The 26,806-nt window shown below is 56.1% G+C and overlaps 1 protein-coding gene across 6 annotated transcripts in view; it reads left to right on the top strand.

Annotated features, from left to right (window-relative positions):
- The window catches only part of SNPH (syntaphilin), a 39,056-nt gene extending 12,685 nt beyond the window's left edge, over positions 1-26,371 (top strand). Inside the window, exons 3-6 of one of the 6 annotated variants that reach the window (XM_046677961.1) lie at positions 14,199-14,295; positions 14,996-15,103; positions 18,575-18,724; positions 22,060-26,371. In XM_046677961.1, the coding sequence (XP_046533917.1) occupies positions 14,246-14,295; positions 14,996-15,103; positions 18,575-18,724; positions 22,060-23,221 (1,470 nt within the window). In that variant the 5' untranslated portion in view covers positions 14,199-14,245 and the 3' untranslated portion in view covers positions 23,222-26,371. Of the gene's footprint in view, positions 1-13,339; positions 14,296-14,995; positions 15,104-15,961; positions 16,609-16,661; positions 17,066-18,574; positions 18,725-22,059 lie in introns of those variants that run through there. The other 5 variants (XM_046677960.1, XM_046677963.1, XM_046677964.1 and 2 more) reach the window with 5 other exon arrangements.
- The last annotated feature ends 435 nt before the right edge of the window (positions 26,372-26,806 follow it).

Raw genomic sequence — 26,806 nt, 5'->3', positions numbered from 1 at the left:
GTTTTAAGCTGGGTCTGTTGACACCCCTGGACAAAAATGGGGTTCTGTTATTAAGGGAGAAGTGGGTACTGAACGTCAGGTGGCCAGCGGTGCGTATCCATCACGCCCAACCTGCCCAGAAGCCTGGGCATCGTCACGGTTCTGCCCGTTCCCTGGCTCCCCACAGCCCGTCTCTTCTGGGCCCTCAGGAGTCTCCCCCCCAATTTCTCTTGAAGCCCTCTTTGCTTCTGTCACTTCCTCTCCTCTCCTCATCTCTTCCCCGTCCATTCTCGGCAGAGCTGGCACAGGGTTATCTTCTGTAATGTGGACCCCACCCCGTCATTCCTCTGCTCAGAATTTTTTCTGTAGGCTCAAGAGGCACTCCCCCAGCGCCCAGCCTTCCTCTCTCCTCCTCCTCCACCCCTGCACTGCTGGTCCAGCAGTACCCATGCCTCTGTGATGTTAACTCCTCGCCCTGAGCTCTGGAACGCTCCTCCACAGGCAGCTCGGCATCCATCCTTCAGAACCCTGCTCAAGGGTGCCTGCTCCTGAGTTCTGCAGGGGGACTCGCTCCCTCCTCTGCCCAGCCCCTCCCTGACATGCGCTCGATTACTGGGACTATCCGAGGCCCACCCAGCACAGTAAACACTTGGTAAATGTTGACGGAAACAGCCCTGCCGGAGCTGCCACACAGATGGGAAGTGCTGTAATTAGGAGGGGGAGAAGCTCTGGGGGACTTGCTTTCAATCTTGGAGCTAGGCCGCTTTTAGCCAGGTCTCTCCAGGAGGCCTCAGTTGCCCCCTTGCCGCATGGGGGTAAAGATACTTGCCACAAGGCCGAAGAGACACAGGAGGTTCATCTTGGATAATTCCTGTGTTTGAGCTTGAACTCCTTGCCTTCCAGGAGGCGAGGCTGAGTGCCAGTGGTTCTGGCAAGCGGAAAACACAGCTGATGTGTGTATGTCAGGGGTGGGGGATCAAATGGGAGCTCAACCCTTGAGGGAAGCAGTTTGGTGGCACGTTCATGCTTTTTGACCTGATAAATCTACTACTGGGGCTTCATCCTGAGGAAATAGTTCTAAATACAGAAAAATAATTATCCCCAAAGATAACTATTGTAGCATTCTTTTTGATGTGAGAAAGTGTACATTTTCAACAGAGGGAGGAGGTTAACTGTGATAGACCCATGAAATGGAATATTAAGCAGCCCATAAAATACTTTTTATAAAGAATATGCTATATTCTGGGCAATTCTTAAACCATGTTAAATTTTTGAAAGATACAAAGTTGCATGTATGCTCTGGTTATAACTATGTAAAAATAACAACCCCCTCAAAAAAAAGGGTTTTTCTGTGCTTAGGAAAAAAAACCTAGAAGGGACAACAAATTAATCAATGGTTTATCTTTGAGTAGCAAAACTGGAGGATTTTTTTAAAAAGTATGCACTACTTTTAGAACTATGGTAACCGCTTTCATAACTGTAACTATATTTAACGTTTATAAATTGCCCACTTGGAGCTAAGGGAGCCTGTTTTAATTCTGTGACCTTCCTGGGATGAATTATTCATTTGTCTCCAGGCCTTGGTTTATAAAATAGGGGAAATAGTGTGCGTTGGGCGGTGTGTGCCAGGCTCTTCAGGGGCGTTAGCTAATTCAGTCTTCACGAGTGAAACCTCATTGTGCAGATGAGGAAACTCATCTTGTGGTCAGTCCTCTGCTAAGAACTAGGTTTCCAGCCGGGTTCTGCCCTGGGACCAAGCCCCTGCTCTGCACGCTGCCCCCCACACCCCGCCACACACCCCAGGCCCGTGTGATTATGAAGATCTCTGATGCTCAGGGGACAAGGCAGGTGAGAGGGACACCTGAGAGCACGGTGTCAGCAGAGCCCTGCAGGAGTTCGTCTCACTGCCGGCAGGTGGGAAGAAGGGAGCTTTTGGCTGACTGCAGTCTGAGCTGGCGTGCTCTGCTGTACCTCTCCCGCCCCAGTGGCCTTTTCCTGAACAGGATTTCCCCCTCAGCTCAAGTCCCCCGTTCTGTGTTCCAGCCTCCTCAGCCCAGCACCTTGGATTCCGAGCTGCCAGCCTAGGGTTCGAGTCTGGCCTCCACCCCTGATTTACCTGGGGACTTGGGCCGCCCCCACCCCAACATCAGATCCTCTGCCTTTAAAATGGGACTGGACGAGACGAGAGATTCCAAATGCCAGTACTAGGCGACTGACAGACAAAGCCACTCAGGTGTGAGAGCAAGAATGCTGGCAAAAAGGAGCCACTCCTTTTCTCAGCCCATCCCTGCCAGGCGGGAATGCAGGCACAGGGCTGCAGGATCTTTGAGTTTGTTTAAGATGAGCTGGGAATCTGGATTTTTTTTAAACATGAAATCTCTCTGTCTATAAATGCCAACTCAAATTAAAATGCATACACATCAGGCCAAAGGAGAGTGGTCTAAATGAGTGATGCGGCTCTGGGCTGCCAGTTCGGGACCTCTGGAGTGCCTGCCTCTGAGCACTTCTGGCTTGGCCCTCTGGTTCCTGGACTCCTGGTCTGCACACACTGCTGCAAACGGTGCTGGGCAGCCTGAGGCCCAGGCCTGTGAGAGCAAGAAAGACAGTCTGCTCAGGAGGAGGAGGAGGGGCCTAAGTGTGGCTCTGCTGGGCCCCCACACACGCCCTAGGCAAACACACAGGCCTCCATAGGGCCCCGTCCTGCTGCCTGCCGGAAACTCTGTCCCAGCTGTGACTTGCTCTGTGCGAGGCACTGCTGTTGGCAACTTGACCCACACAACCTCTTTATCATCAAGACAATGATTAATCGCAAGGACTTAGAGGGAAACTGGCCCTCAGAGTGGCTGACCGAAGGGCACACGACTCCAGCTGGGCTGGGATCTGAATCCAGAAGTGCCCAGTTGACTCTACCATCTGAGCTCTCGCATGTGGACAGCACGCCCCTCAGAGGGCACCTGCTGGCGCGGGTGGCCGTGTTTAGTACACAGAGCTGAGCACATACTGAGTGTGACTATGTGCGCACACTGGTGCATAAACACAAATGGACCTACGGTGTCTAACTCTGTACTGGATAGCTGTGCGTAGTACAGTTGATTCCTGCTATTTGCACTTGTTACATTCTGTAAAGCCGCCGCGAGCCCTGAAGTGGTGAATACCGAACGTTGCTCCTAGGGAAAACACAGGGCTGGGCTCCTGTGAGCCTCTCCTCCCAGGACTGTCATCAGTCGATCAATACCTGACCTTGTTTAGTGTGTGTTCTGAAGACACCTTCTTTAATGTGTGTTGTTGATTCATTCACTCATGCCAACAGCACTATAACTTGCACCTGAACGAGGCTTATCTGACACACATGTTTTCTCCATAAGGCATGTCACAGCCTCCTGTGCATAGGACACTAGACAGCGCTTTCAGGACTATGCTTGGGGCCATTTTAAACAGTGAAACCCCAACAAAAAGCACCAAACTGTTAAAACCATGGCGCTAAATAGACTGCGAAAGGGACACTTGTTTAGAGCATGGGAAGTGAAACAAGAAGGTCGCCCTGTCCCGCCTCAGTGGGGACGTGCGCATCAGGCAACTCAATGCTCCACTGCTCTGCGCCTGTCCACGGGTGACCGCGAGAGAACTGGAGTGTTGTTTAGGGGTCACATGTGAATCTTAGTGAGTAGGTGGCTGCGTGGACACAGAATCCGTAGATAATGAGGATCCGCTGCAATTTTGTGTCTCATCTTTCTCTGGGGGCTGTGAACAGGAGCCGAGGTTGTTGCCACACTGACTGGGTTTTCTGAGTGCAGCGATGTCATTTGGAGGGACAGCTGGGACCAGTGCTGGTTCCACTGTGGGTGTTACGCACCTTCGTGACAGTTCACTGGTCTCTGGAGCCTGAACGTCCTCAGTGGTAACATGGAGAGGACACCCGCTAACCTGTGGGGCATGGGAGGGTGAGCCATCCGGAAATAAGTGTGGGGCACCAAGCACAGTGCATGGTGAGGTCCTGACTGAATGGCAGCTTGCTACTGTGCTCCTCTCATCTTTTCCCTTAAGATCCAATTATTCGGAGTTTTGCTGTCCAGTCCCTGCTGGACACTGAGGAACCGGCGATGAATACAACCCTTGGGGCTCATCGTCTAGTCGAAGGGACAAGCCCACCTACATGGGACACCATGTGTAAAAGGACTATAATGATGTAAACAAAGCACCACAAAGCCTTTTTTTGCCCCTTTGACTTGCTAAGAAGCCCGTGCTTACTTGGGTGGTGACATCAACCCAGGTGAGTGCAGACCCACTGACTCACTCAGCAAATATTTATCCGGGGCCCATGGTGTATTAGGCACCGGTCCAGGTGCTGGGAACTAACTGAAGAACAAAATGGGCAAATATCCTTACCTGCCCAGAGCTTCTAGAGACAATAAAGGAAATAAACTCATGACTATATCAGCTGTTGCTAAGGACTGTGGAGGAAATAAAGCCTGGGGAGAAAGAGGAGGGTACGGGGGCAGAGGGGTTTATTTTAAATAAAGTGGTCAGGAAGGTCCACCGAGGAGGTGACACTGGAGCAAAGACCTGAAAGGAGAGAGAATACGCTGGGCAGGGATCTGGGAAAAGTACATTCCAGGCAGAAGGCACAGCATGTGCAAAGGCCCTGAATGGGAGTATGCGAGGAGGGAGTGTGGCTAGAGCAGAGTGAATGGGGGGGGGGGGGGTGAGGTCAGAGAGACAAGGGAGGGGGACAGGAGGTACAGGGCCTTACGTCAGCCAAAATAAGGGCTTTGGCTTCCAAGCCAAGGTGGGAGCCCTTGGAGGGGTTCTGAGCGGAGGGGCAACATGATCTGATTCACATTCTACAAGGATCCCTCTGGCTACTGTAGAGGTTGTAGGGGTGACACTGTCACAGCATCCAGGAGAAAGATGGTGTCTTAGACCAGGGAGGGAGCAGAGAGGTGCCGAGAGGCGTCACATTCAAACCAGGAGTTCGTATTCTGGACATGTTCATTTGAAGATGCTCTGTCGGATCAAAGTGGCAAAAATGTCCTGAAATTCTGTTGTTTGGTAGACAGTGATTGGTTTGTATTTTTTTTTTTAATAGACCTAGGTAGGTCTAAGTGATTCTGTAGTCAGTGACCCCTGAGATACAAACTCTTTTATAGTATTTCAGATTAAGATTTTGGACTGGATCAAGATGTAATGTATATGAATTGGAAGAATATACTTAGGTGAATAAGTAATTACTACCATTTGTGGTGTGCTTTCCCTCTGCCGGGTCCTTGCTGGGTCTTTAGCATGTGGTATTGTTCTCATCGTGACCATACTCATGCACAACTATAATTAGCCCCATTTTACAGATAGGGATACTGAGGCACAGAGAAATAAAGTGGCATTCCCACTGTCATAAAGATGGCAGATGGCGGAGTTTGAATTCTAATTGGAACCCAAAGCTGTGGTTCATTGGTCTCTAAGCAAAGGGGAAAAACTCATTCTAAGACAGAGAGCTTTTAAAATAGGACCTAGATGTTTACAGAATCTCTCTCTTAAAACATTTTTTAAATCCTCACTTTAGCTAAATTCAGGGGTAGGGCAGTTTCTCTAGAGAGGGAAGACTTCTTGGGAGAAGGGTTTATGAATTACCTTCTTCCAGCAAGTGTGAGCTGTGCTGGGCCCTGTCAGAGGCCCTGGATCTTAGTTAAGGCAAAGACTTCAGCTTGACGTCGGCAGTGCCATTGGAAATCAGCCTGATAGGAATCAGCTGCAGTGGATGGCGGGGAAGCTGGCAGCTGGAGAAAGAAAGAGGATCTGGGAGGAGAGACGAAGGATGCTGAGTGGGGTGGGCATGGCTCCTGGGCTGGAACAGGAACGGTTGGGTGAGCTGAGCTGGTATGTCTGCGCTGAGCCCCCAGGAGCTTCGAGGAGATAGATGAGACTTGGCTTCCAACAGGAGCCGTATGCCAGAGTGGTTGGTAGGATGAGAATCAGCTGGCCCACCTTCAGCCTCATGTCCCCTGCTCCTAGAGCTCACATGTGGCTTTTGGCGAAGTCTTTGGTTTTCTGTTTTGAAAATGTGGCAGTTGGACTAGATTGTCGTGAAATGCCAGGAGAGAGAGCGCGAGAGACAGCATGAGTTTTTGTGGTTTCCTGTTAGGGATTCCCGGGAAGACACAAGCTGTCTGATCTCAGATTGGGTGGGGGGCTCTCTCCATGGAAAGGGGCTGGCGTCCCCGGCAGATCAGATGACATCTCCACCTCCACTTAGCCCTTTGGTCCTTGTGTTTCGCGGGTCCTCTGATCTCACATTGGCAAAGCACAGCACACACAGGGCGGCTAAGGTGAGCTTCCAGGGCACCTCTTTCCTCCATCTTAGGACCTTCCTTGCAGGTTCCCAGAGGACAGGCCTCCCCGCTACAGCAAATCCCATGCGATGATGTGTCTTTTAGTGTCCATTTTAGGGGATCTTTATTTCTCCTGGGGATCTAGTTTGCTTCCTGCTCTCCCTTAACCATTAGAACAAGAAGACTGGGAATAACTTCTCTTTTTGCATCTGTGGCCAGGAAGCTCAAAGTGAAATCTGGACCTCATTGTTGCCGTCATGGTTGTGTTCGTGGTCAGGCTGTGATACTCCCTTCTTCCATGGGCCTCAGTTTCACTACATGTCATTTGCAAGCTGTCTTAAAGTTGGTGGGACTTCTCCTGCTTTACCCTTAGGCTGTCCTGCCATGACTTCTTTACTCAAAAAGCTACGCTGTGTTCTTATTTTGCTAACCTTTTGCCTGGATTCAAATGGGGGGTGAGAGGTGGGGGCTGCTCCCAGAACCCTCATCACTGGAGTCAGGGGTCAAGTCGCAGCGCAGGCTCTGTCCTGTACTTACTGGGCAACCTCAGGCAAATCACATACTCTCTCTGGGTTTCGGTTTCTTTCTGTAAAATAATGGGCTGTGACAAAGTCTACCCAAGATCCTTCCCATTTTAGAATTCTGAGAGTCTGTTAGCCCCTGTTGGTAGCTGGGATAAATGTGGGGAGAGTACTGATCAGGGATCCTAAGAACCAAGGCAGAGATCTGAAAAAAGGAGGATCCGATGGGATGGAGGCCTATCATCTTCCCTTTATTGATGCTTTAGAGCGGGAACCTCGGGAGCAGGGGGCGGGAGAGGACTGGCTGAGGCTGACAGCTCTATCAGCCAGAAGCCCAGGGAAGCATATGCTGCAGCCAAGGTCACTGAAGGGCCTCCATCTGCCAGGAGCCACTTGCCAGGCAGCCGCTGAGCTGGGGGCAGCACTACAGCCCCTCGGTTCCCCACACCTCCTCCTGGGTGACTGCAGGGGCAGCCCTGGAGCAGCTGGACAGTGGAGGGGTGGAAACCAGTGTTCCCGCTGCCGCCCCTGCCCCATGGAGGAGGCCTGCTGGGCATTGCCCTGGAGAGTCATCCAGGGCACTTGGCTGGGCAGGGGGTGCCAGTAATTTGAGGGTTGCCCCCTGGGCCTGCTCTGACTTCATCTGAGGTGGTAAAACAGGAGGTGACCCCTTCCAGAAGTAGTGGTAGTAATAGCAAGAGAAGTTCAGTCGTCTAATTGTCCAGGGACTTTCCACATCCCTCCGTTCATTACCTTGGTGGGATCCCAAAGAGACGGGCGGGGTCAGGAGGGTGGTTCCCACTGAATGCATGAGGTAGCTGAGACTCCAAGAGGTCAAGGGCCCAGGGTCACAGAGAGGGACCATGTGATGTGGCTCGCAGGAGCCGAGGGTCTCTCCACGGTGGGCTCTCTCAGCACCTGGGTTGCTGGGTGGGGTGTAGCAGCTGTTAGAAGAGTTGAGGACAGTGGTCCTCACAGTGAGGGCTTCTCCTTTGCCCACAAGGCTGATTCCTGGAGGAACAGAGAGAGACTGACGCTGGTTAGGGAGGAGCATGTGAAGAATTTCTTTAACGATCTTCCTTGCTCTGCTCACCTCCTGTTTCTGTGGCGTCCTGCCTTTATGGAACCACGAGGAGACTCTGATCTCCACCATGGTATTTTGGAGTCTCCCGGGAAAGCGCATTTTTTCTCTTTTATGCAGCGTAATGATATGCGTCCCAGGTCTGTCGTATTATGATGCAGCAGCCCACGACCTTGGGTGACTCGAAGCCTCTGCGGCTTCAGCTTTCCCATGTGTCTGATGGAACAGTTTCCGCCTGGCCTCCCGCCACAGAGGATTTCTGAGGATCAGATGGGGTTGTGGATATGCAAAACCTTCAGAAGGGGCAGCCTCGGTCGACACTAGGCAGCGCCTGGCCCAGCCGCCTGAGGTCGGGGAAGGGCTGGTTCCAGCTCCTGTTCTGTCACAACTTGCTGAGCCATCCTAGGCAATTCCCTTCCCCTTTCTGGACCAGGCCTGTCCTTTTACAACTGTTCATTCACAATATATATTATATAGATTTTTTAAAATTGTTTTTTAGGGGCCGGCCCAGTGGCGCAGTGGTTAAGTTTGCACGTTCCGCTTCGGCGGCCCAGGGTTCACCAGTTCAGATCCCGGGTGCAGACATGGCACCGCTTGGCAAGCCATGCTATGGTAGGCGTCCCACATATAAGTTAAAGGAAGATGGGCACAGATGTTAGCTCAGGGCCAGTCTTCCTCAGCGAAAAGAGGAGGATTGGCAGCAGTTAGCTCAGGGCTGATCTTCCTCAAAGAAACAAACAACAACAAATAGAATTGCTAGGTCATATGGTAACTGTTTAACTTTTTGAGGAATTGTCAAACTGTTTTCCACAGAGGCTGCACCATTTTACATTCCCACCAGCAATACACAAGGGTTCCAGTTTCTCCACGTCCTCGCCTGTACTTGTTAATTGTCCGTCTTTCCGATTACAGCCATCCCAGTGGATGTGAAGTAGTATCTCACTGTGGAAAATGTGTATGACAGAGATTTTTAACCTGCAAAACCCTTTATAAGAAGTGGTTTTACTTCAGACCTTCCGTGTGCAGAAGAGAGCCAAGAGGAGCCCTTCAGGTGAAATGGGAAAGGGGGCCGGAGCCTACCCCTCAGCAGGTCCCAGAGGCAAGCTCTCTGGGTAGTTTGAAGACCACTGGGCTCGAGGTCCTCCAAGCTCTGGAATCCAAGTCTAACCACCAGAGGCTTCCTGAGGAGTGGCCGCCTCAGCCCTCCATGCCATCGCAGTTGCTCTGGGAAGCCCTCAGATCATTTGGCTAAGCTGTGGGGCTGCCCTACGACTGTGCTGGGGTTGCCACAGGGATGAGAGGGAGTCCGATGGCTCCCATCTGTGGTTCCAGCTCTGAAGGCAACTTGCGCAGGCACAGGAAGCGAGCTGGAGAAATGCCACCGCTGCCTCCGTTCCCAAGTCCAGGAAGAACGGTCCTGGGGTTTGCTGACAGTGTGGAGAAGCACTGCGGCTTCACAATGTTGTCGTGAAGCCAGTGGAATCGCCCTCCCAGCGCTAATGCCCTGAGAGCCAGAGTACGGCTGCTGGCACGCTCCCAGGCTGGTCCGCCATCTCCCACTTCTCTCTCTGCATTAGCATTCTAGCAGCATCAGGCACTCTGCTGTTTGACGGGCAGAATGTTCTGCATTCTCACGTTGCCTTGGCAGAGGGAGGACCCCTCCCAAGTTCTGTTCTTTTGGTTGCGAGGCTCTGCTGTCCACAGCTGTCAGAGGCTTGAGTCATCAGACACAGATTGTTCTGCTCCCTTGGGTTTAGGTTAGCTTTCTTCTTTTATTGATGGCTGATGCTTTGCAAATAGACGGTTTACAGTACATACAGCGACTTTCACTTAGCTAGAATATTAGATTAACCGGCTTTCTCCCCCCTTAACTTGTTGATTGAGTAAAATGCCATAGTGTCTCTTTGAAGAATGCAGCTTCCTACTTTTACAGATGTGAAAACTGAAGCCCGGGACTTCTAGTAATTGGAGTCAGGGAGGAAAGCGTCAATTGGAAGTCCATCATTTCATTAACGGCCGTAGAGTCACAGAATGTTGGATCCAGAAGCACCTTAGAGACCGTCTAATCCAACCCCTTGGTCTATCAAACATGCCTGTTTAAACCATTGTGTTACTAACAGTTGTGTGTTGATTGTGTTTCTTTCTGTGAAGTTCCCCAGAGGGTGGTGTTCCATGAGCATCAGCCCAGGGCATGGCATGCTAAGTGGGCAAGACAGTAAGTGACCCGAGACGTCCCAGGAGGAAAGGGCTGCAGGGCGGAGCCCGACAGAAAGCGTGTGATGTCCGCATGAGGACGGGCAGGGACGGTGCTGCAGGCTGGGCAGGCAGCCTGCGCAGATGTGGGAGCCACTGACAGGGCTTTCCCAGGGGGTCAGCACGCAGCTGAGAGCAGGTCGGAAAGGGTACAAGTGAGAGGGCCTTGAATGCTAGGATCAAGATTTTGTCCTAATTTTTACTTCCCTGGGGGAATCTGATGAATTTTGAGGAGTTTCCAGGCCCTCTTCTCCGTTGCTCCTTCTGTCGCCCTGACCCAGGCCCTGACTCTCTTCTTGTCCCTTCCTGGCCATAGTCCTTGAAGTCCCCCTCCCAGAGGCTTTCTAAAATTCAAATCTGATTGTGTCTCTCCCCATTTTAAGGTCCTTCCACGGCTACCTGTTGCTCACAGGACAAGATCCTGGCTTGTGTGGCTGTGTGGCCTGGAGCCCCCTCCTTCTGCAACCTTACCCCCACCATGCCTCCACCTTCACCAGGTGCCCTGGTTTACTGAGCAGCCTTTTTGCCCAGGCTGCTCCTTCCTTCCCACTCACTTTCTCTGCCTGGTGAACTCCTATTCATCCTTCAAGACCCGGTGTAAATTTCTTTTTGGAGAAGCTTTCCCTGACCCGCCTGAGGCCAACATCATGCCTTGAAAGTGTTTCTGCTTTGAAGCTCACATTGTGTTGTAATTCTCTACTTCCAAAATACTGGGCAGCTCCCATTTGTGAGTGTTTGCTGTGTGGTGGGCCCTGGGCTAAGCCCCATGCAGGCATTACCCCGTGTTATTCTCACAGTAACCATATGAGATGCGTTCTATCTTAGCTCCACTTACAGATGAGGAAGGTAAGGCTCAGAGGAGTGGTGTGACTTGCCCGAGGCAGGCAGCTGGAGGGTGACAGAGCTGGGATTTGAGCCCAAATCTGTCTGACTCTATCTCCACGTCCTTCCATCTCCTGCTCCCTGGATCCTGCTGTATCCCCTCGACCCCTGTGAAATGCCCTCAGGAGACGCTGGGCGCGTGAGGGAGTGGAAGCAGTGGGTTGCCATGGTGCAGCAGGTTGGGGAAATGGAAGGAGGCTGGAGAGAAGGGGCTGGGTTTACTCTGGGTCCAGGTGGTGAGAGACCATCAGCCCAGCCCCCCACGGCTAAGCGTTTCTTATCCACCTTCTGTTCCAAGTGGCAGCTTCTGGCCACCTGGGGCCAGGCCTGGGGAACTCCAGGCCGAGCAGGCAGCGTGGCGACAAACGCCATGGCAACCTGCCTCCTCTCTGGGGCCTAGAAGGGAGGGAGGACTGGAGAGAGTACAGGGTGTACACTGAGGCTTCTGAGCAGGATTCTGGAGAGGCAGGTCGCTGAGGGCCTGGGTGGCTTCTGCCCTCCCATGAGGGACCCCAGCCTGCAAGTTCTCGTCCCAGCAGGGGAAATGTCACTTCCACCTCTGTCCCGGATGAATGGCTGGCTCTGGCCTCCCAGGAGACTATCAGCTCCATCCAGGTACAAATGCTGTCCCCTTCTCACCCCTGGGCCAGAGAGGAAGGAAGAGACAGCTCAAAGGAGTGGGGGCTGGAGTTGCCAAACGAGGTAGGAGCTGGGACAGCCAGGACAAAGCCCCCATTGTCCCAGGGTCATAGGCAGCTCCCTGGCCAACCGGGCGTCTTTCCTGCCTCCCAGGACCCTCCCTAGAGCTCCACCTGGACTTTCCTAGCTCCTCAGCAACACTCGCCCAAGCTGATGTGGAAAAGCGAGGCCTGTCCTCCCATCTGAGCCCTGCCTCCACTGAGAAGTCCTGCTGAAGGCACAGCCTCCTCTTTGCATCCTCCCAAAAGCCAGGAGGGAGGGAGCGGGGGTGGGAAGACGTCTGTGGAAGCCAGGCTGACTGGGGCTAGAACCCAGGGTCTGCTGGGCCTGCGGCTTTGTGACCTTAGGCCCAAATGTGCCAGCAAACCCTGCCTTGAGGACAGCTGTTTGATATAATGGGCCGAGGCTCACAAAAGTGTTCGTTGTGGTTGCCTGGCCACAGAAGGGTTCATCAGTGGCAGGTGATCCTTGAAGCCCTGGCCTACCCAGGAGGAAGGACGGTCACCCCTGCCCCCCACACCCCACCTGCTCCTTGTCAAGGCCCTGCTGGGCCCAGGAGGCAGTGAGACGTTGGTGGCTCTCCTGACAAGTGTAGGGGTGCACCATTGTCCCCCCGCCCCTGTCCCGTGCTTCCTTCTCCAGGGGCCAGCCCTGCAGTCCAGGAGACCCTGCCTCGGCAATTGGGCATGGGCGTGGGACGCGTCACCAAGCTGGGGCGAGTAGCTCGAGTGACGGGAGTGGTGTCGGCAGCTCCTGCACCCGACACCTCCGGGCAGACAATGCTGGCTGTGTCTGGGCCCTCTGGGGGAACAGGCCACACTCTGTGTCACAGCCAGGAAACAGGCCACCTGAGCAGCGCCTTTCTTGGCTCAGGAGGCAGCCCCGCCGCTGGTCAGGATGACCAGGCTCCCCGGAGGCCCTGACGCGGGAAGGTGTGGTGTCCCGGGCTGGGGACTCAGGGTTTGAGATCCAGCCCCTCAGCATCTGGTGTTGGCCTGGTTCAGGGTTGGCCCTGCCACACATGGGGGTGAGACTTGGGCAAGTCCCCTCCCTCTCGGATTCCTCATCTGAAAAGGAACGATCGCAACGCTTCCTCATAGGCTTGTTGGGAGGAGTCGATGGCGTAATGTACGTAAAGCGCTTGGCTGGGGGCCTGGTGCAGAGCGGGGCTCAGTGAGAGCTTCTCTCCCAGCATGAGGGAGGGTCCAGGGCACAGTGTCCTGGGCTGACCTGTCACCCAGGCTGCTGTCCTTAGTCCCTGCTCTGAGCATGCCAGGAGGGGACTGGGGTCTCTGGAGCTGGCACAGGACTAGCATGTTGGCTGCAAAGAGCCCAGGCCCCTCCACCTTGGACTCCAGGAGCTGATGCCCAGTGTGGGCCTCTTCCCCACAACGGCCAACACCCAGCCCAACACGGGGCCTCTCTCCTCCTTAAACTCCCATAGGGCTGCGCTTGGAGCCCAAGGCCTCACCCAGGAAAGGGGCCTAGGGACTCCTGGGCAAGAGCCAGAGGGCCCGAGTCCCCCTACCCACCTGTCAAGAGGGCTGATGATGGGTCTCTGTAATCATGGTCACTTCCTACTGGGTCCAGCCCACCAAGATACCCCAGGGGAGGGCTTCTGCTCCCATCCTCATCCGCTTTGAGCCTATGCCCTGAGTTCCTGGTGCATGTCAGAACCAGCACGCGTATTTGCATGGATGGGTGTGGGCATGGCTGTGGGCAGCATGTGTGCTGGAGGGCCTGGCTGCATGTCCTGCATTGTGGGCAGCCCCCTGAGCACGTTCACTAAGACTTGTGTGACACAGCTCGGAATGGCAGAGACATGGTCCTTTTGTGTTCATGTGTATCCATATGTCTTTCTACACGTGTGTGGTATGTCGGTCTGTCTTGTCTCCCCTGTAGACGGGAAGCCCCGAGCCACGCATCAACGGGCACTCTGGGAAGGTGACGTCGAGACTAGCCCAGACCAATTTGGGGTTCCTGGTTTTGCTCCAGGAGTCCTCCAGCCTGCAGCCCCTGCTGAGGAGGGAGGATTGACCAGCACGGGGGTGGGGGTCCAAGTGTCAGGGACCCTGGGGGTGCCTGGCTTGTAGCGTGGAGGACTCATTGCTGCGCTGGTGGTCAGGAGGCCCCGCCCTGATGCCCCTGTGACCTCGGGCAAAGCCTTTGCTCTGTCTGGGGCCATTCGCTCATCTGGAGAACGTGGGGTTGGACCAATGAGTTCTGGCCACCCCTGAGGCTCCGACCATCGTGATTTTAAGTCGGGCGGCGGGAGCCTGCTAAATTCGTTGGTGGAGGCGGCTGTGGCCAGAGCCCGGCCTGCCAGACCCTCTCTCGGTCCCGGGCTGTCCTGCTGAAGGGCGAGAGGAGAAGCCATGCCGGGCAGCGGCCCCAGCGAGAGGATGACGTGGCCCGGTCCGGCCCTCCCCGCGGCCCCCCCAACGCGCCCTCTCTCCTCAGCCCCGGGGACACCACCCATCCCGCCCCTCACCCGGACCCGCAGCCTCATGGCCATGTCCCTGCCGGGCAGTAGACGGGCCTCTGCTGGATCCCGCAGGTGAGTCTACCCCTTCTCAGAACCTTGGCCTCAGAGGGCGGGAGGAGAGGGGGTCTCTGTCCCCACTCTGCCACCGACTTGCTGTACGTCTTTGGACAAACCTTTTCCCATCTTTAAAATGGGCTTGCTAATACTCGCCTGCTCCTGGAACTCTTTGAGGGCTCACATGACACAGTGGATATAAATATTCTTGGAAGAATTAAGCTGTTGGATGCCCACCATCCTCAATGTTGCTGTGTGGTCTTCCCAGTTACTGGAGGGGTGTCCCGCAATCTCCCGCTCAGGCTCATTAGGCCTCCCTTGACTTCAACCCCTGTGTGCCCCTCCTCCTGCCTGCCCCTTTCCTTTCCACGTCTGTCTCAGTCCCTGCAGGGACCTCCCCCTCTGGGCTTGGGGACCCTAGAAGTCAAGGACCCTTGGTAAGGGCAGGTGGGGCCCCGCCCTCGGCCCGCAGCCCTGCCCAGCGTCCTTTCTTGTCCTGGGGAGCCAGGAGGACCAGCCTCCTTCTGGTTTTCCATCTTGATTTGCACTGTCTGTTCTGTCACCCCTGTCTGTGCGTCCCCCCTCCCCTCTGCTTCTCTCCCCGGCGGTGACCCCGAAGTGGGGGCCCTTTGGGCCGCAGCGGCCTGGCGGTGTTCGCCCAGTGTCCGCAGCTGCCCGCCAGCCAGAACGAGCACCTGCCTCTTCTTCCCGCCTCCAGGCGCACCTCTCCGCCCGTGAGCGTGCGGGATGCCTATGGCACCTCTTCTCTCAGCAGCAGCAGCAACTCGGGCTCCTACAAGGGCAGTGACAGCAGCCCCACGCCCAGGTAACCAGCCCCTCCCCTCTACCTGGCCAGCCCCGCTGGCTGGGAACCTGGGTGCCCTGGGGGTGGGGAGAAGGTGGGTGTTCTAAATGTCTCGACTCCAGCACACTCCCTGGCTGTGCGACCTTGAGCAGGTCACTTCTCTCCAAGCCTCAGTTCCTATCTTTAAGATGGATGTGATAATACCCAGCTGCACGTGACCTGATATAGTGGCTTAGACACACTAGGGGTGACGCTTTCAGAGCAAGGGGCCAGAGGCAGGCAGCTCCCGCAAGTGTAAGGGACGCTGTCTCCTGTCTTCCTGCTCCACCATCCTTGGTGTACAGCTTCTGTCCTCATTGTTACAAGATGGCTCCTGCACCTCCAGGCATCAGGTTGGCATCCAGGAAGGAAGAAGGCAGAAAGGCCAGGGCCCTCCCCACTCCCTAGAGGCTGGTGTTTCTCAGAAGGGACACCCTCCCCAGGGAACTCTGTCTACCCCTTGCTGGCTGGAACTGGGGGACGTGACTGACCGGCTGCTCCTGTTCTCCCCTGCGCAGTGCCACTGCAGACAAAGCTGGAGTTCTGTTGGGAAAAAGGCAAGAATGGATGTTGGAAGGCAACTTGTGACGTCTGCCACCTTGCTCTTCTCAGGGCAGGGCACTGAGGGTGGGAGAGGTGGGGTTGGTTTAGAAAGCACAGTGTGTCTCGAATGCAGCCTGTGTTAAGTGGTACTCTCAGGAAAGGTGCCCGAGACTGAAGATGAGAAGCAGGATCTGGGTTGGGGAGACAGGCACAGGGGAGCTGTGGGTCCTCGAAGACCGGGAAGGAAGAGCTGTGATGGCCACGCCCCATCCCGTTTTCCGTTTGAAATAGAAGGGGAGGTGGGGCACGTGGGCGTGGGATGCAGTCACTTCCTGTCTCTGAGTCTCCATTGCCTTATCTGTAAAGTGGAGTGAACAACCCCGGAGGCTTCAGCGAGTTCTGCGCCTGCCGTACACTGCCAGGGGCCCGTAGCGTAACCGCATCATTAGGAGGCACAAGAAGGCCAGGAGACTGGCTTCAGCTCCCCTCGCCGGAGCACCGCCCAGGATGGCTTGTCTTGCCTCTTCCCACAGAGACCGTGTCGTGTGTGTGAAGTGATGTCTGGATCCTGCTGAGGCAGCAGCTCTCAGAATTTTCCACCATGACACCGTGATGGGTGACACATGTATGCAGGAGCATACCCCAGCTTCTTGGCCATAACCCCCACCCCCCAGAACGTGAGGGGCATGAGTGAGGCTGATGCCTTCTCTGACACTTTGAAAAGTATACAGTTGGCAACTTTAATACTTCTTCATTAGTAGCAGATTTTTGTAATGCATGTCATAACTGCCCTCGGGGGCAGTCCCAACCCTGAGGCTGAGAACTGTGCCATGTAAGGGTCTTCTTGCCCCCCATGAGAGACGCTGCTGCTGGGGGGCATCGGGCCCTCGCTCTGGCCTCACAGCAAATAGCCAGGCGTCCCAAGGCGTGAAGAGCCAAGAAACGTGAGTGATAGTATAATTTTCTTGTTATTTATATGTCCATATTTTTTTTCCCACAAAGATAGAGCTAGTGACTAAAAATGTATGAATGTTAAGTGTTATATTGGGAAAAAACACCCATGAAAGCTAGTGGGAAAAGTTAGAATCGTTCCTTCCTCTCTAATCCTCTCCTCTTCCTGGTTTATCCAGTCCTGGCCCCTCCACCCCTGGGCTTGGGGGAACACCCTTCTTACTCGCCGCAGACCTGCGCCCCTCTGCCGAAGTCCTGGCAGGGTCCCGGCTGTCTGCAGGACTAGTGCTGGGCTGTCTGAGGTCCACACCCTTGCTGGCTGGCTTCTCTTTTAGAAGGAGATTTCATAGGAATCCCTTAGCTCCCAGCCCACACCACTCCTCTGCCCCTCGTTGCATGGAAAACCGGCCTGCATGGAGCTTGAATTTGAATGTAGAGACCACGAGGCGAGTAAGTAGAAGAGAATCATTTCTCATTCTCTCCACTTCCGTCGCCACTTTCTCTTCGACAGTTTACCATTTACAAATACGTTCTCCTCAATAAACGTTAAACAGCGTCCACAACACTTTTGAAACTGCCTCCAACTTGGCTGCTTCAGCAAATGGGCCTCCCCAGGGCCTGTCTTTTCCAGGCCCATAAAATGTCATTGCCCCTCCCTCGTCCTGGGGGTCCCCATCCCCTAAAGGAGCAGAGCTGGGTGACAACAAGGCCTCTGCCAAGTTGTGTGAGAATGTGCCCAGGTTTTTAAGCCCAGATCCCAAGGGGTTTCTTTGTGAGCAGAACAACCCACAGGCAGGAAGCTGGGAGTCGAGGAGGCCAGGCCACAGTCTGTGGGTGGAACTGGGTGCTCCCCTTCCCTGGGTGAAAGCCTTGGCATCCCCCCCTCCTCTACTGGGTGGAGGTTCCTCCTCCTCGCACTGGGGGGACCAGGGTGTGCTCACTACATGCACGCCTGTGCCGCCTGGTGCTGGGGAGCATGTGGCTGCAGGCAGCAGTGAGTGTACAACCTGCTGCCACCTCAGGGCACAGCTGTTAATGAGTGGATGCCCAGAGCCAGTGGGTGGTCACACATGTACTCACATGTGCCCCTCCAGTGCACATGTGTACATGCAGATAGAAAGGGTCTGCGTGCATTTGTGTGAAGGCGTGCATGGGCTGGTGTCCTAGTATTTGCGACTGCCCATGAGGATGGCAGCAAGATGGTGGGTACGCGCGGGCACAGGTGTGTGCACACGCATGTGGGCATGCAGGCACAAATGGACCGAGAATCAATGTACTCAGATGTGCACTCCAAGTAAGTGTGCGTGTGCATGTAGTGCAAGCCCACGTGTATGTGAGGACAGGCGAGGAGGGCATCAGAGTGTGATGGAGACAGCTGTGCCTGCACACACCCGTCTGCCCTCCCTGTCTCTGTCCTGGTCCTGCAGACCAGGCTGTGAGGGCTCTCAGCTCTGGGAGATGTTTCCTCCTGCACAAGGGAGACCTTGTCACCATGCAGACCCCCTACGCGGGCCCTGGGAGACTTACGGGGAGAGGGTGGCCTCTCCCACCCCAGCCTCCAGCCCCCAAACTCGTCCTCTGGGTTGGGAGACTGGACACCTGAGCTCTGGAATGCACCACTGGGACTGGATTGACAGAGATGGTGTTGGTAGAGTGCCCAGCATGGTGCCAGGCTTGTGCACATGCTCTGTAATCTGTTTCCCCTCCAGCTAGAGGAGCCCTGAGCCCCCTACCCTGACGCTGTGGTCCTCACTCAGAAGAGCTACAGTAAAACCCGCCTTCCAGAAGGGCTGGTGCTCTCCTGCCCACACGGGCCCTGTGGGGGAGGCCTGGCCTGGAGCCCGCTGGTGGCCAGGGAGCCTGGATGGTTAGGCTGGCGTCCCCTTGCTCCCTGGAGGCACAGGGCCTGTGCCTGGCCAAGCTCTTCCTCCCTGCCCGCTGACAAGCGTCCCCTTGCAGGCGCTCCATGAAGTACACACTGTGCAGCGACAACCATGGCATCAAGCCGCCCACCCCGGAGCAGTACCTGACCCCCCTGCAGCAGAAGGAGGTGTGCATCCGGCACCTGAAGGCCCGGCTGAAGGACACGCAGGACCGGCTCCAGGACCGGTGAGCGGGCAGCCCCAGGGCAGCCTGGGACACACCACAGCTCCACATCAGAGGAACCAGGGCCCTGGGGCCTCTCTGGGAAAAATGAGTGGCTGGGGCCTCCTTCCCAGCAAAGCCCCGTTGGAGCCCATTTCTTGAGCCCCAGCCCATCCCTGTCTTCCCCTCAACTCTCCTTGACTGTGTGGGATTGCTGCTTGGGGCCAGGCTCGGAGCATGTCCCCGTGAAGGCCTTCGGACCGCCCCCTAGCAGTGCTCTCCCCGTTTTAGCCTGGCAGCCCCTTGGGGCCACTTCTTAGCCTGTGGCTCCTTTTGTCCTGGGGGTAGGAGCGCAGGGCGTTTCTCCTGGCTTACCTGCCCTGTGGGGACAATCTTTGGCTCTCCTTTGCTTCCTCCCAGCGAGTCACTGGGGGCTCTTGGCCCACCAGCTCAGGCCCCCGAAGCCTTCCTTCTCATCTGCTTACGGGTGTACGATCATGAGGAATCTTTCTCTGAGCTCCTGCCCCGCCCAGGGGTCTGTCAGGAGCCTGCGCAGGCTCATCGGAGTGCATTCTCCAGACCTGAAGGCCAATCCTAACCCCCCAGCCTCTGCCTCTCCAGGCTGGCGGCTTCGTCTTGATGGTGGAAGCTTCAGGGCTGCCGTCTGATCTCTTCTTCATCTTAACCACCCTTCCCAGACTCTGTCAATTCAGATACACAGCCAAATGCGAGCTGGACGAGGCGCTGTGCGGGGCACTGGAGGTCAGGGCAGGCCACCCCAGCCACGTCTTCCTATCTTTTCTTTTTATATATATATAACAGTTTTATTGAGATGTAACTCACATACCATCCAATTTTTTCTTCTTCTTCTTCTTCTCCCCAAAGCCCCCCAATACATAGTTGCATATTCTAGTTGTAGGTCCTCTGGCTCTGCTATGTGGGACGCTGCCTCAGCATGCCCTGATGAGCAGTACTAGGTCCGTGCTGAGGATCCAAACTGGTGAAACCCAGGGCCACTGAAGCGGAGCGCACCAACTTAACCACTCAGCCACGGGGCCGGCCCCCACATAACATACAATTTGATGGTTTTTATTATATTCATAAAATTGAGCAACCATCGTCAGTACTGATTCTAGAACATTTTCATCACCCCGAAAGAAACCTCATTCCCAGTAGCATTCATGCCCCAACCACCCGAGTCCCTGGCAGCCACTAACCTTTCTGTCTCTCTGGATTTGTCTGTTCTGGACATTGTATATAAATGGAAGCATTCAGTATGCATGGCCACATTATCCCTGACCAGAGGTCTGCCAAGTGGCCAGTCCAGTTTGGATTTGTTGTGGTTTTGGAGTGCAGAGGTTCCAAGTGGCATTCTGTGGGCCTCCTAGTCTGTAGAGCTGGGATTTCTACTTTTATTTCCCATCGTCTTCTCAGTGATGCCCTGGGTCAGCTTGGCCACTTGCACTAATGTCCTCAGGAAGCAGACAGCCCATCTCCCAGCTTCCTTTCGAGGGCTGCCCTGGCGGCTCAGAGCTGACCATCTGCCTGCATGGTTTGGGCGGATGCCCTGTCATGGACACGCCTTGCACCTCAGCCCCCTGGCCGCTCTCTGCCTGCTACACCCGCAGTTCTTTCCTGGCTATGTGTCACTCCCCGCACACTCTCTGGATGTTGCATTTGATCCCTGTCACCCCCACAGGGAAGGAGCCTGCCTGCTCCTCAGAGATGCGTCTACACTCTGTGCCTTCACAGAAGGGTCTCCACTTCCTGAGACGCCCTCTCCCCCATCTTGCTGCCTTGGCAAACATCCTTCAAGACCCAGTTCAAATGCAGTGTCCTGCAGCCCACTGAGACCTGGACAGGGCTGGGAAGCCATAGGTCCCTGGGGTCCTACTGGCTCCAAGGAGATGGGGCGAGAGCAGCTGAACTGAGCATGCCCAGCTCCTCCTTCCTTGGCATCAGTGAGGAGGGGAAGAGAGGGGGGAGGTTACCCTGGAGTGAGCCCCTACCCCGAGGCAGGAGGAGTGAAGAACAGGCATCCTGCATACCTGTTGGCATGTCTCTTATTGCCACTCTGAGTAGCTCTGGTCCCCGCAGCCATCCCACTGCCAACCCTGAGCTGTATCAGGTTCAGCAGTCCGTTCCCTTCCAGACCATGCCATGTCCGACCTTCATGGCCACTGCAGCCCCTCAGTCCCAGTCGCTTCAGCGAATTGTTGCATGAGGTTCCTGGGGCATCTCCTGAACAGAATTTCCCACCTGACTGAAAAGTACGTGGTGCTTGATCTGGGTTGGTCACTCTGCCAGGTCTGCAAGCCCCAAAGTGACAGTCGTGCCTTTTGTGGGTTGTATTTACAAGAACGTAGGGTTGGGCTGAGCGGCTGCGTGTGGGCTGGGTCACTAAGAAATGTGCAGGACGAGGGCCGCGGGGCAGGATTTCCTCTCTCTTGAGTGATTTTCCTCCTCTCTCGCTGCCTTTAGTCCATCTTGTCCAGTCTTGCCCTGGGTTTACCTCTGGACTCGATGGCATGTTTTTCTAACTTGCCTCCCTCCCCTGTGCCCCTGGATGCATCTATGACTCAGGGATTTAAAAGCCTGAGTGTTTCTGCATGAGTCTTCCGACTCTCTGCTCTGCCACAGCTCACCCCTCCTCTCAGGAGCAGCTCTGTGCCTTTCCCGTCCATGTTTTCACCCCCTCCTCTTTGCAGTGGATACGAAATGGAGATGTCCAGCATGGATAGAAGAGAGACAGGCTGTTTTCATCATTCTCCTCTGATTCATCCCCCCACTGGAGGGAAGACGTAAAATTACCAGCTTCCCCCCTACATTGAAGGCCGTAATTTCTCATAAAAACAAAGTGGTCCACCGCCCTCTCCCCAGGGCTTTCTGGCCAAATGGCCCTTCATTTCAAATTTCCACAACCAGCTGGAGTAAGAGGCCACATCCTTTTCTGTAGAGCAGAGATTTTAGCTTTAGTTTTTATTGTTTTATGTTAAGATATATTAGGTTTTTATAGCAGTAGCATTTTTAAATTGAGAACTGTTACTGACTAGTCTTCCTCAGGTCATAGATTTCCATGTGGACAGTCATGTGCATTTCGGCCCCTAAGGGTGGGAATGCGGTGGGGTCTCCTGTCACCATTTCTTCCCCCCATCCTGGAGGCCTCTCCTGTCTTGACCCTTGGCCCCCTCTCCTGCCCCCTCTCAGAAGAAGGGAGGAACGTTGAGCCCTTCCTTTTGTTTTTAGCTCTGAGCGGCCGCAGCACAGGCCCTCTCTCCTTGGTGACAGCCCCCTCCTTGCTTGTCCTTGGTGATGGTGATAGGCCAGGCAGTGAGCGTGGGTGTCTCCTCTGCTCACAGGGACACAGAGATCGATGACCTGAAGACGCAGCTGTCACGCATGCAGGAGGACTGGATCGAGGAGGAGTGCCACCGGGTGGAAGCCCAGCTGGCCTTGAAGGAGGCCCGCAAGGAGATCAAGCAGCTCAAGCAGGTCATCGACACGGTCAAGAACAACCTGATCGACAAGGACAAGGGGCTGCAGAAGTACTTCGTGGACATCAACATCCAGAACAAGAAGCTGGAGACGCTGCTGCACAGCATGGAGGTGGCTCAGAACGGCATAGCCAAGGAGGACGGTGCCGGGGAGTCGGCTGGTGGGTCCCCCGCCCGCTCCCTCACCCGCAGCTCCACCTACACCAAGCTGAGTGACCCAGCTGTCTGTGGTGACCGTCCCCCTAGCGACCACCCTGGCACCTCCACCGAGGATGGGGCTGACAGTGGCTTCGCAGCAACCGATGACACACTGAGCCGGACGGACGCGCTGGAGGGCAGCAGCCTGCTGTCATCTGGGGTGGACTGTGGCCCTGAGGAGACCTCGCTGCACAACTCCTTCAGCCTGGGCCCCCGCTTCCCCGCCAGCAACACCTACGAGAAGCTGCTGTGTGGCATGGAGGCCGGCGTGCAGGCCAGCTGCATGCAGGAGCGTGCCATCCAGACAGACTTCGTGCAGTACCAGCCTGACCTGGACACCATCCTGGAGAAAGTGACCAAGGCCCAGGTCTGTGGGACAGTCCCTGAGTCAGGGGACAGGTGCCTGGAGTTGGATCCCCACCCCCCGGGGCCAAGAGACCCCAGCTCAGCAGTGGTGGTGACGGTGGGTGACGAGCTTGAGGCCCCGGAGCCCATCACCCGAGGGCCGACCTCACACCGGCCTGGTGCCAACCCCAACCCGTCGGTGAGCGTGACATGCCCCATGGAAGAGGAGGAGGAGGCGGCCGCAGCCGAGAAGGAGCCCAAGAGCTACTGGAGTCGCCACTACATCGTGGATCTGCTGGCCGTGGTGGTGCCGGCCGTGCCCACCGTGGCCTGGCTCTGCCGCTCCCAGCGGCGCCAGGGCCAGCCCATTTACAACATCAGCTCCCTGCTGCGGGGCTGCTGCACTGTGGCCTTGCACTCCATCCGCAGGATCAGCTGCCGCTCGCTGAGCCCGAGCGAGGCCGGTGGCGGCTCCCAGCTCTGAGGGGGTCCCATCCCGGCCAGCGGCCCCGGCGGCCTGACCACTGATTGTAGGGGTGCCGTCCTCCCTCTCGCACATTCCTGTGGGGCATCATCTTATTTATTTAGTTTTCGGTTTGGAAGTGTTTTTTTCGGGATGTTAACAGTGTTGGGGGCTGGGAGGAGGGGTTGAGGGAAGGCACCCCAAAAACTTTGATGGGACAGAAGGGAAGAGAGACCAAGGGCAGGGAGGCCAGCTGACTGGACAAATGGCAGAGAGAAGCTGGTGAGTCCCCCAGCCCGGCCCCTGTCCGCCTGGCCCTTCACACAGGGCAGCCCCTGCTCAGGAAGTCTCGGGGGGAGGCTGGGCTGAGTTGCCCTTCAGCGCTCCCCCAGCCCCACGTCCTGTCCAGTTCTCTGCTCACTCCAGGCCTTCTCTCCCAAGCCACCCCTTGCCCTCGGCCCAGCCGTCTGGCCAGGTACCATCTCCTCAGATGGAGGCAGCTACAGCCCAAAGTATAGGCACCTGGGACTCTGAACAGTGTCTGGAGCCGCTGGGCCTCGGCTGGAGCTCCAGCCTCCTCAGGTACTGCCCTCTCTGGGATTCTGAAGCGCAGTCAAGGCCATGGGCTAGAGGAAAGACAATGACGGGCAAGAGGTGGCAGAGGGCAGCGTGGCTTCTGTGTCTGTCTGTTCGTCCAGACCTTCCTCACGATCCACTTTCCTCTTGGCGTTTCTGGGTGCGTCTGATAATTCTTCCTGTGAGAGCCAAACCAGACGGGCTCGGTGCTGGGGTAGAGCACTGGCCTGGGCCCCAGCTCGCGTCTGGAGACTCTGCCAGCACAAGAGGAGGAGGCGGGGGCTGGCAGCTTTGGGGCGGGGCTCCTCCAGCCTTCTGAGATGAGGCCCTGTCGTCTGGGAGTCAGGGCTGGACTCACAATCCTCAGCTGGTTCGAAAAGCCAGAGGCTGTGACTGCCCCCGAGAACTCCCCCTGAGCTGCTCTGGGGGTCGCAGGCCCACTCCTGCTTTGCACTACGTTCACTTTGGAGCTTGGTTCTCTGCACCCCAGGGTCTCCTGTGAGGGGGCTGCTTGCTTTCTAGGGTGAGGGATCCTAAAGCTTAGACCTCCCAGCCTCGGGGGGGAATTCTGACAGGATGAATGGCAAGATGGGGTACGGAAGCCATGATGTTTGTCCAGGCCAAAGCGGGGTGCCCTGGGGTGTTTCCTGGCTGGGGTGGGGCGGACGGGAGCCCTGCAGCCTCCTGCTCCCAGCCCAAGCCCTGGTGGCCTGGGAAGGCCCACTGTGGCCCCTCCTTCCTCAGGACCACATCTGGGACCCCAGCAAGGCTGCTGACATTTTATCCCCATGATTAGTTTACAGAGTAAAGCCACCCCTCGTCCCCACAGGGCACACATGTCCACCTGGTCACCCGCTCTGCAGAGTTGGGCCCCACAGTGGAGGGCTGGGTACGACCTGTGTCTTACTCCCTCTCTGGCCCAGGGGCCACTCTGGTTCTCTGCCAAGGTTGCTTGCCCACTCCCGCTGCTCCCACAGCTGCTGCCTGACTCGTGGGCTCCACCCTTCCTCTCTGTGCCCTCCACTCCAGGGGGGACACCGCATGCACTGGGAGTGGGCAGCCAGCCCCACCATCAGCGACAGCCCTCCCTGCCACACGCTTTGTGCCTCCAAAGCTCCCCCCGCCTCGGTCGGGGCCTCAGACCAGCCATCCTTTGTGGAGCATTTGTGGCCCCAGCTGAACCAAACCCAAACTCCTGGGGCCTGGCTGGGCTACCCCAGAGAACACTAAGGTGGCGATATGGAGGGCCAGTGGACAAACCCACTCCAAAGCCAAGCCGGGACTGGCCACGGACCCAGCCTCCTGTGCCATGTACTCACGGAGCTGCGTAGTGTCTCCTTAGAAATAGTCAAAGCTTTGCCGAGAAAATAAATGTATGACTATATTTGACAACATAAAAATCTATATATTTTTCACCGCTGGAATTTAGCCAAGCTGCGTACCCCTCTGCTCCTGTCCGTGTCTTGCTGTCTGTGGCCTTCCTGTTGTGTCTTGTGTTTTGGTGGATGTGGTCAGGGCTGGGGCCATTGTCCACTCTGTCCTTGCTGCTGGAGAAGCCAGTCCAAAGGGCTAGACGGGGCTGGACCCGAGGCCTATGGATGAGGCGGGTGGGACTGGCTGCCGCCCTCTGCCGCTGCTCCTGTTGGAGACCTGCCCATCTGGGTTAGAGGGCCCAGCCCAGTGTTCAGGGTCTGCTTTCTGGGGAGTCTGATGGGGCCTTTGACGGGCTTCTCTTCTCCTTGTCAGTGGAGGAGGCAGCTCACAGCCCCAGCCCTGGGACAGCCCGGGACGGTGGTGGCCGGTGGCCCCTGCCCGGCTCCTGGGTGTGTTTGTGTGCGTGCTCGGTATCCGCATCTATGCAAAGGTGCAGCGCGGCTGGGGCGGCTCCAAGCGGCAGAGGTGCGCAGCCTGCAGGCTCGGGCACCAGGCCCTGGCTCTGAGGGGCTGCTGCGCGAGGCCAGGGCCAGGGCACCCGCTGAGAGCTCATCCTCTAAAGCTTGGCCCTTTACCTTCCCGCTTACCACCCCCTCCTGTTGGGCTGTGACCTTCCCTCCTGCCCTCGGCTTCTGGAACAGAAGTCTTCGGGGCCTCCCCTCTGCCCAGCCTCCAGCAGGAGCTGATCAGGACCCAAGGACAACATTGCCAGGAACCACCTTCCGGAGCTGCTTGTCCCTTGGAACCCAGCAGCTGGAAGCAGCTTTTCCTTAGTTGCAGGGCATGGGCCAGGCGGCCCTGCTGCGCCTCTGGTCCAGGCTCAGGCAGGAATCCGAGTTGGGGGCTGGGACTCTGCACAGAGAGCTGGCCTCGAGTGGAGTTTAGTCCAACTATCTCCCAAGGGGATAACTTAGCTTTTTACCGAACACCCTTCCCAGTCGCCACTAGCATGGGGCTATCTGACAGCACCTTGGGGTGGAGTGGACAAATGACCAGGTTCTGGGGCTGAGGCCGACTGAGGGGCCTCTGCCCCGTGAATCATGACCCCTCTCTGACCCAGGGGGACAGTGCACACGAGTCATGGTGCACACACATTCGCCCATCCCCTTCATGGAGAATTCAGGGGATGCAGGAAGGGGGGAGGTGGGGCGGGGTCTTCACTTTCGTCTCCTTTGTCCTTTTGTTCATGCAGAGTTGTACCTGCAGCAGACAGCTCTGAATTAAAGCATGAAAACACAGCAAGACCTTGGCCTGGCTTCTTTATATTGTGTCTTTTTTCTCAGGGGGCGAAGGGGGCTCACTCTGTCCCCGCCAGCCTGGGAGTCAGAACGTGCGTGTTGGAAGAAGCTGCGGGCAGAGATCTTGTCCGAGGTGGAGGGAACCAGAGAGCTGTGTGCTGGTTCAGCTCTGCCACGCGTCTGCTGTGGGCAGCTGGCAGTCACTCCCATCCTGGGGCTCAGGCAAAGGACCTAGAAGCACCTCCTTGCTACCACCAACCCCCCCTCCTCCCCCCACCAAGTGTCAGACCCGCTGGGCCCTGTCAGTGCGTCCCTTCTGTCCTTGGCCGTACCCTGGGGCAGTTCTCATTCTCATTCT

This window comes from Equus quagga, chromosome 12, assembly GCF_021613505.1.
Source record: "Equus quagga isolate Etosha38 chromosome 12, UCLA_HA_Equagga_1.0, whole genome shotgun sequence".
In the NCBI taxonomy this organism is placed as follows: domain Eukaryota; kingdom Metazoa; phylum Chordata; class Mammalia; order Perissodactyla; family Equidae; genus Equus; species Equus quagga.
Note: the sequence above shows the minus strand (reverse complement) of the source record. Positions and strands in the feature narration are given on the sequence as shown.